Source organism: Pongo abelii, chromosome 1 (assembly GCF_028885655.2).
Source record: "Pongo abelii isolate AG06213 chromosome 1, NHGRI_mPonAbe1-v2.0_pri, whole genome shotgun sequence".
Classification (NCBI taxonomy): Eukaryota; Metazoa; Chordata; class Mammalia; order Primates; family Hominidae; genus Pongo; species Pongo abelii.
Genome location: NC_071985.2, coordinates 113156773 through 113166214, shown reverse-complemented (window position 1 = coordinate 113166214; position 9442 = coordinate 113156773). Strand labels below are relative to the sequence as shown.

Sequence of the window (9442 nt, the reverse complement as noted above, 5' to 3'; positions counted from 1 at the left end):
CTCTTTACCACACTGCAGCATTAGGATGGGAATTCTCTTCCTGTTCCTGGGAAGAATTAGAGATGTAACCCAAAGGTCACTATTTTTCTGAGATAATGATCCTGCAGGAGGAGAGAGCAATGAGTACGTGGCCAGAGATCAAAGTGATAAGAGTTGGGCCAGAAGCCACAGTGCATAAAGCTTCAGACCTGCCACAGGGGATGAGGTGACAAGTACGTCCACTCTTCTGTCCAGCTTTTAACAATCTAACTAATGGTTAGAGATTTTTCATTTTCTTTCAGCTACTCCTGCAGTGGTGGGGACACAGAATGTTTGCAAAAAAATGGGGTAGAGGAAAATAAGGCATCTGTGTGACTATATAACCATTTGACGTCTCTTTTTAGCTCTCTCCAGGGTCACCCTAGAATCAGATCTGCTCTACAGCATCTTCTGTTTCCTGGCAAGTGATTCCTGCTACTTTGGATGGCCATGACGGGCTGGAGCTGCCTTGTGACAGGAGCAGGAGGGTTTCTGGGACAAAGGATCATCCGCCTCTTGGTGAAGGAGAAGGAGCTGAAGGAGATCAGGGCCTTGGACAAGGCCTTCAGACCAGAACTGAGGGAGGAATTTTCTAGTAAGTAAACTTGGGTCATGGATGTGTGGTTCCATCTTAAACCCTGCATGTATGTGGGGGGAGGTGGACCTTGTCTAGCAAGTTATTGAAATTTGTAGCCAAATCTAAGCCAATCTCACATCCAAAGTCATCAAGAAATAAATATTAAATAGTATAAAATAGCATAGTATGAAGATACCGGGTGGGATTTCCAGAGACTAGATTCTGGCCCTGAACCGGAACTTCAGAGGCAGCCACCTCAGCCTCCAGGCCTCTTTTCTTCTCATCTAGAAAATCCCACATCAGTTCTTTTTCTTGTTTGCAACTCTTTTATGTTCTGAAGCTTTTGTCTTGGCAATTGCTGTACAACATTCATAAAGGACACCATTACCCTGGAGACCTCACCAATGGGTCATTGTCTCTCTAGACCACGCCAGGCTGTGTTTTGTTTTGTAGCTTCCTTAGTGTCCTTAGTGAGGGCAAAATAAAAGGAAGTTAAGGTAAAGATGAGTGTATAAGGGGGTGTGTGTGACAGAGAGAGAGGAAAACAATAAGGGGGAGAGAGAGTCAGAGTGAGAGACAATGAGAAAGACAGAGAAATAATGACAAATATATAGTGAGAGGGAGCATCAGTGAGAGAGAGTGTGTGTGCACAGTGCACAGCACAGAGCAGAGACAGAGTAAGAGGCAGTATAAGGCCAGACATGCCTCATTTAGATTTTGCATATATGGCTTTAAAAAAAAAAAAAAACCATTTACCTCTGTTGCTCATCATCAAAAAGAAATTGACTGCAGAATTTTCTGTGGCTACTCCTTGTACAAATGGCCCCATGAGGCAGGTAGAAAAGGGGTCACATCCAACTGGACAATGAACATATCAAGGTCCAGAACCATAAAGCAACTTGCTAAGGCCATCTGATTGATGTGTAGCAGAGCTCAGACCAGAGATTTATCCATAGGCTATTTCACTTGGCCCCAGAGCTGATGCTTGGCAAAGTGGATCTTCAGTCTCTCCCTTTGCTCCTTGGTGTGCCCCAAAACAATTTCCTGTCCTCCTCCCCTACCCAGGGGATTTGGGGGACTGTGTGTCTACATGTGGGCTCTGGCTGCCCAGAGGGTCCTGCCCTGCCCACAGAGAATCCCCCACTTGACAGCACTCAGGGCCACACCCAACACTCTACTTTTGCTCTTCTCTGACCTCTTGAAATGTTCGATTTCTTCCACCCTCTGTTTTAATGGTGTCTTTGATAAACAAATATTAAATGCTTGTAATCCTTGTGTCTCAGCAATATTTGCAATCTAACATCTGAAGCCAGAAAAAAGCAATGCTCAGCCTAGAGGTATTGTTCCCCTATGGTAAAAATGCAGATCATATAATAGATAGGCAGGGGTCTGTATGAAGATAAAAACAGAATCCATTCAGTGTTCTTTTTGTGCCAGGCACTTGGCCAAAGGTTTAACTCATTTGCTCCTCATAACAACCCTATGAAATCGGTAATGTTATCCTCCTTTTTTTAAAGATGAGGAGATAGAAACAGAGAGGTTAGTTAAATTTCTGAAGGTCCCACAGTTAGCATATGGCAAAGCTAGATTTGAACCCAGACAGACTAGTGCAGCATCTGTGCTCTTAAGCAGTACTTTGTCTTACACCTCCTCTAGGCCTTCCTCTAGCCCAACTTACACCATAAAAGCCACTCCATTTAGTCTACATAAAACACTTGCCAAATCTACAGTGCCTTGGAGAAAAGGGAGCCATGTCTTCATCAACAAAGTCCCCTTTCCCAGTCCCTCTAGATCCCTGGGAACTCATTGGGGAAGAGTCCTTTTCTCTCAGCTTTGGACTTCTTCCACTTTGACACTCCTTTCAGCCAGTCTGTCTGAAGTGGCAGCAAAGAAGAAGCAGAGGAAGGCAGCAGGAAGGGCAGAGGTGGAAATAGAACCAGAGAACATCCCACTCTCAGGCTGTTACCCACATCACCACCAGCAGCCTCTTCCCTGACTCCCCCACTCCAGGACCTTCTTGGAGTTGCCTGACAATGGGAAGAGGTTGGGAGTAGACAAAACATGGCAGAGGCATCAGGAGAGCAAGTGGTCCTGCTTGTACCCCAGGAAGGAATTTCTCCAGCTTTGAATTTTTCACTCTGAATTTTGCTCTCACTGGTCTTTGGTCTTTGTTGCCAATTTCAGTTAAACTGGCTTATTCTTTGGAAAAGAATGATATTAAACAACAGAAAAGTTGATATTAAACAGCCAGTCCTGCACCCGGTGTACAGGGTACAAGCTTGGAGGCAGGGTGGGCATGTTTAAGCCTTCACTAGAAATGTGACCTTAGATCTGTCCCTTAATCTCTCTGAGACTCAGTTTCCTCACTGATAAAGTGGGACTCAGAACACCTACCTCATGAGATAGCTGTAAAAAGAAATAAATATCCTGTAAGTTGCATACAGGTGATAAAGCACAAACAAGTGTAGAGTATTTATCCGAGCTCCATGTAGCATGGTGTTCATTTTGTGGGCTAATTCCAGGTAACAACCTTACTGGCAGCATCACTTCCTGTGGATTTCAGAGGAACCTGAAGACGTTGATGTTGTAACCACTGCCTCTGGCTAGACAACTGTGATGTTAGTTCATTGGTGGTTAACTCATTTTCAGCATTGCTACCTGCTTTTGAAGATATCTGATAATAGTTTTTCAGGGAAATTCATCATTGAAGCCCACCCACAATTCCTGAGTAATGACTCCACTCTCCTCCCAGTTGCCCAAGCAGGAAACTGTAGGGGTGATTTTATCTTCTCCTTTTCCTATCAGCTCAGATCCAATAGGTACCAGGACCTTCAAGGTAAGGTCTGAAATTCAAACCTGGTGTATCTCTCCCCTCCTCTGCTTCCACTGCTGGACCCTGCTTCCAGTCCTCATCTAAACGTTGGCACAGACATTCTGATTAATCACTTGATCATCAGTTTTTCTCAAATCCCCTACACCAGTCCATTTTATATCCTCAAGCCAAGATTAACTTCCTATACCACAACCCTGCTTTTGTTCCTTTTGTTGTTGTTGCTTGTGTTTTTTTGTTTTGTTTTGTTTTGTTTTTTGTTTTTTTTTTTTGAGACAAGGTCTTGCTCTACCACCCAGGCTAGAGTGCAGAGGAGTGATCTAGGCTCACTGCCAGGAACCAGAGACCCCAGCCTCCATTTATCCTCCCACCTCAGCCTGCAGAGTAGCTGGGACTGCAGGCAGGCACACGCCACCAGGCCCAGCTATTTCATGTATTTTAATAGAGATGGGATTTCCCCATGTTGTCCAGGCTAGTCTCAACCTCCTGCGCTCCAGTGATTCATCCATCACAGCCTCCCAAAGTGCTGGAATAACAGGCATGAGCCACAGGGCTTGACCTTTTTGTCATTTTATTCCAAATATAAATAAGGAGTTTTCTTTAACATGGTGCTGGAATCCCAAAATTATGATTCTATACATGATTTCCCATTACTTTCAGATTTAACTTCAAGCTTTTCCCTCATACTCTCTACAATCACACTACTCTCCTTAGGAAATTTGATGAGCTTCCCATGACTCTAGCAATGCTTATATTCCAGGCATACCTGACAGCTCACTGCTCAGATTACTTTTCTAAAATGGCATGGGAGAGAAACAGATGTTTGCTCTTTCCCAATAAATTGATACGCATGCTGATTTCTGTGCCTTTTTTACTTGTTCTTTCCGTAGAATGTACACCCTCCACTCTAACACCCTACTCTAACCATCCTTGAACACCTATGTAACATCACCTTTATCAGAAAACTTCTCAGCCAGATACAGAAATCATTCCAATGACCTAACCTGTGTTCACACAGAGCTCCAGAACAAGACCAAGCTGACAGTGCTGGAAGGAGACATTCTGGATGAGCCATTCCTGAAGAGAGCCTGCCAGGACGTCTCGGTCGTCATCCACACCGCCTGTATCATTGATGTCTTCGGAGTCACTCACAGAGAGTCCATCATGAATGTCAATGTGAAAGGTAGGGTAGCCTGGGGAGGAGATGCAGCAAGGTGGGGAATTAAGGATCACAAAGAAGGGCAGGAAGGGAAGAGAAGTCCCTCCACTGAACACCTGCTGTGCTCTGGGCCAAGTGCCTTTGTTGATCACTACCAACAGGGGAGTTCAAGACTGCTAACTTTAGTTTTTTAGATGATAAAACTAGGACTGAGAGAGGGCAAGTAACTTGTCCAAGGTCCCCCAGGTAAGTAAGCAAGTAGGAGAGTTAGACTTTAAACTCACCCCTGTGTGACTCCAAAGGCTGTGGAAGCTTTTTCTACTGCAGTTCCAATCAAAAGTCAACCAATTTCTGACTTCAGACTCTTGATATCCAGCCACCCCTTGCCTCCCAGGCCAGAAGCAGACCTTGCAGGTGCCACTGTAGTCACCATTTTGAACCTTGTGTGCAGGCTGATGAGAACATTCAGAGCCCTCCTGCCCACCTCAAAGAAGAAGTCCTCTCGAGACAACTAGCAAAGCTGGTTCACAAGGTCTGTCAGGACAGAATTATCCAGCACATGCCTTCCTACAATATTTTTTAACAATAAGATTTTTCCAGTATCAAGAATACAATCTCTTCAGCTCACCACAGGGCCTACTATTCCAGAGCCGTTTCCAGCCAGGTGCCCAAAGTGCACCCTCATTTAATCTTCATCCCTTAAATGCTTGGGGTTTCCTTTCAAAGTATGGCTTTCCAACTACCTTAAATTCAGACACATTTCCTGAAGGAATCTTCTCAGAAATCTCACCTTCTGATCTCCAGAGTCCAGTCTCTTCAGCACCATAGCACCCCAAACCCCGACCTGGCCCTCCACATTCAGTCTACTCTGACTCTTTTTCCAAAGCAACCAATTGCTTTTGAGTCTCCAGCACCATAAAAGAAAAAAAGAAAAAAAAAAAACCTTCCAGTTTCTACTTACCCATACTTCTAAGTACCCCTGCTGTGCAAGGAGGGTGCTAAGAGTAACCAGCTTTTAATTTTAATTACTACTCTCAACAGCTCCCAAAAGGAGGGGATAGAAAACGACAGGGGAAGTGTTAGAGGCATCTGTTTGCTCAAACCATTATAACTCCCAGGCTTAGAAAATACTTCACAATGTTGGTCATTTCCTCCTTGAATGTAAACTAACTCCAAATTTTCTCTGCCACAAGATTAGTTTTTGAACACATGAGGCTGTCTCTCCAGAAACTCAAATTGCACAGAGACATTAAAAGGGCTAAGAATACAAAAATTTGTAAATAAAAATGATCCTTTCCCTAGGAAATTCCTTCCTTCTTCAAGGGAAGGCACTATGGGTACCTCCATGAGCTTTGCTTCTACACAGCTCAGGGGAGGCTGCAAGGTCCTCCCAGTGCAGGTGTTAACAGCAGAGGGCACACTCCTCTCCCCAGTCCTCCACCAGGCTCCACAGGAAACACCAGGGCAGGGTTTAAAGGAAGGTTTATCACCTCCACTTTACATAACTGGGTAAACAGAGTCACAGCCAGAATTGGAAGCAGCTTTCCCAGGGAACACACAATCAGGAAGAGTGTGGGTTTCCAGCATCTCCCCACAAGCCACTGTTTGCTCAATGACTCCAGGATGGCCCTTGTGACAAAGTTTTATTAGAGCCCAGAGAAATAAGAAAAGTACCAGCAATATCATATATATTGAAGAGTTTATGTTGCCTATATACAACGGTGTACGTGTATGTGTGATGTGAATTCTTCAACTGCCCATTTTGCCTAAGGACTGGAACTGTCCATATTCACAGAGTATAGCCTCCTGATTTTTTAGATTTTAAATGATCTGACTTTAATGGTACTGATTACAAATCATAATTTGTCAATACCCTTACTTGGCAAAATAAAAAGTGATAACTCTAGGTCCCTTTCCAAAATTAAAGTACACACACACACACATCCATGAAACCCAAAAGTCTAGAAATTCTTACTCTCCAGAACCCACATGTCAGTTTCTCTTCATTTTGGTATTTTTCTTATGGCTGTAGTACAACCAAATCTCAGACACAACCACAGAAGAATGTACCCTGAGTCTGTTACAACCACTATATTTGGGAGTGGGGGGTGGGGCACATAGATCTGTGCTTGTGGTTGGCCCCTCTTACAGATATATCCTGACACTGACAATGTACTCTTCGTGCGCAGGTACCCAGCTCCTGTTAGAGGCCTGTGTCCAAGCTAGTGTGCCAGTCTTCATCTACACCAGTAGCATAGAGGTAGCCGGGCCCAACTCCTACAAGGAAATCATCCAGAACGGCCACGAAGAAGAGCCTCTGGAAAACACATGGCCCGCTCCATACCCACACAGCAAAAAACTTGCTGAAAAGGCTGTGCTGGCGGCTAATGGGTGGAATCTGAAAAACGGCGGCACCTTGTACACTTGTGCCTTACGACCCATGTATATCTATGGGGAAGGAAGCCGATTCCTTTCTGCTAGTATAAATGAGGCCCTGAACAACAAAGGGATCCTGTCAAGTGTTGGAAAGTTCTCCACTGTTAACCCAGTCTATGTTGGCAACGTGGCCTGGGCCCACATTCTGGCCTTGAGGGCCCTGCAGGACCCCAAGAAGGCCCCAAGCATCCGAGGACAGTTCTACTATATCTCAGATGACACGCCTCACCAAAGCTATGATAACCTTAATTACACCCTGAGCAAAGAGTTCGGCCTCCGCCTTGATTCCAGATGGAGCCTTCCTTTATCCCTGATGTACTGGATTGGCTTCCTGCTGGAAGTAGTGAGCTTCCTACTCAGGCCAATTTATACCTATCGACCGCCCTTCAACCGCCACACAGTCACATTGTCAAATAGTGTATTCACCTTCTCTTATAAGAAGGCTCAGCGAGATCTGGCATATAAGCCACTCTACAGCTGGGAGGAAGCCAAGCAGAAAACCATGGAGTGGGTTGGTTCCCTTGTGGACCGGCACAAGGAGAACATGAAGTCCAAAACTCAGTGATTTAATGATGATGGAGATGTGCATGTGGGTATTGTTAGGAGATGTCATCAAGCTCCACCCTCCTGGCCTCATACAGAAAGTGATAAGGGCACAAGCTCAGGTCCTGCTGCCTCCCTTTCATACAATGGCCAATTTATCGTATTCCTCATGTCATCAAAACCTGCGCAGTCATTGGCCCAACAAGAAGCTTTCTGTCCTAATCATATACCAGAGGAAAGACCATGTGATTTGCTGTTACCAAATCTCAGTGGCTGATTCTGAACAATTGTGGTCTGTTTTAACTTGAGGGTCATTTTGATTACTAGAGCTCCATTTCCCCTCTTAAATGAGAATGGATTTCCTTTCTTTTTAATCTTCCATTCCTTCACATAGTTTGATAAAAAGATCAATAAATGTTTGAATGTTTAATGTGGAGGGAGGTGTGAGTTATGTTAATACATACTTTCCTCCTTTCTCCTTCTTTTCCAGGTATTGGCATCTCCAATTTAGAAGAGTAGCATAAAACCTGGGTTGGGGAGAGGGTAGAGTAGTGGGAGGGCCAGGAAGGGTGGATGAAGACTGAATAAGCTCTACTACCTTTCAGGCATGTACAACACGACCTACATATGACATATATTATCTCATTTAATACTCATCAGAAACCTATCTGGTGGGGGTGACTAATCCCATTTTACCGCTGAGGAAACTTGTTCACAGTCACACTAACTGATTAGTGGCTATGCCTGCTACCAGGGAGTTGGCCTTGAAAGTCCTTATCTTTCCACGGAATCACGCAGCCTGAACTGGTCTTGTCAGTGGTACAGCAGAGCACTGGAGCATGGGGTGCCGATATGTGGAAGAGACCCATCTCCCTTGGATTACCTCCTTCTTGCCCAATCCCATGCAGGGGACTCTCTAGAACCCAGGAGAATCCCTGGGGAGCATCTGGAAGGGTTTGAATGCCTTACCAAATGGCCCTGAGCAGGACTGAGTGAAGCAAAAATGCCTCCAGCCACCACCTTCAATGCCAATTTCCTTGAAGGTCTCTAGAACACACCTGGCTATATGTGTGTTAGTCATTCTGATCATACATAACCCTGCATTTCACCCTTTCAAATCACACAGTGAAGCCACACCATGGGTTTCTGGGCAAGTAAAGGGAACAAGTTTAAACTTCCCCGAAAATGTGCCTTCTATTCAGCCCAAGAAGTAAAAGTCTACTGTCCCACATCCCCAGATTTAACTGCCTCTCTCTTCTTTCTCCTTCTCTTCTTGAGATCATATCCTTTCCTTTATTCTTTCATCTCCTTAGCCTCTTTTCTTCCCTCCAAATCCCCTTAAATCACTGGTTCTCTCATTCTTCTCAATTTCCCTGAGGAGGCCAATCAAGACAAGCTTGGGGACTTCGATGATGACATAGTCATTAACCAACCAAAGGAGCAACAGTCAAAGAAAAAACAAAACAAAACAAAAAGCAAAAAACACTGTCAGGGGCATCAGTGACAGAGTTGAACTGAAGCGGGCGAGGAAGCTGCTGTGGGTCCAGAGTGTGGGGAGGGGAAAATTATCTCCCTCTGGACCTGGGTGTATCACAGCCATGATAAGAGTCACACCCAACTTCAAGATGGCTTCCTTCTTACATGGGAAATTTACAGATTATTAATCAGTTGAATTTGATTACTGTGAAGAGATAGTTTCAGTATTCATTCTGAAGGAAAAAGGTAAGCACATTCTAGTCCAGAACAGGTTTCCACCACCATCAACACCCCAAGAGACAGATGATCAGCACAAGCATCAACAGGGAGTGGCCCCAGGCAGTAGGGTAACGTGGAAAATGGAACACCCATCCTTCCCTGGTGCTGCACAAAATGCAAGAGC

The 9442-nt window shown here is 44.7% G+C and overlaps 1 protein-coding gene across 1 annotated transcript; it reads left to right on the top strand.

Annotated features, from left to right (window-relative positions):
- The first annotated feature begins 202 nt into the window (after positions 1-202).
- On the top strand, positions 203-7997 carry LOC100451655 (3 beta-hydroxysteroid dehydrogenase/Delta 5-->4-isomerase type 1). Its single transcript, XM_002810350.3, has 4 exons — positions 203-255; positions 384-613; positions 4444-4608; positions 6774-7997. The coding sequence occupies exons 2-4, from the start codon at positions 463-465 to the stop codon at positions 7583-7585; spliced, it is 1128 nt and encodes a 375-aa protein (XP_002810396.2). The 5' UTR covers positions 203-255; positions 384-462; the 3' UTR covers positions 7586-7997.
- Positions 7998-9442: the final 1445 nt, after the last annotated feature.

What these genes read in the sequence shown, in the direction of transcription:
- LOC100451655 (XM_002810350.3), top strand. Translation starts at nt 463, where the DNA reads ATGGCCATGACGGGCTGGAGCTGCCTTGTGACAGGAGCAGGAGGGTTT. An exon ending in ACTGAGGGAGGAATTTTCTA is followed by an intron (nt 614 to 4,443) that starts GTAAGTAAACTT and finishes GTGTTCACACAG; the next exon opens with AGCTCCAGAACAAGACCAAG. An exon ending in CATGAATGTCAATGTGAAAG is followed by an intron (nt 4,609 to 6,773) that starts GTAGGGTAGCCT and finishes CTTCGTGCGCAG; the next exon opens with GTACCCAGCTCCTGTTAGAG.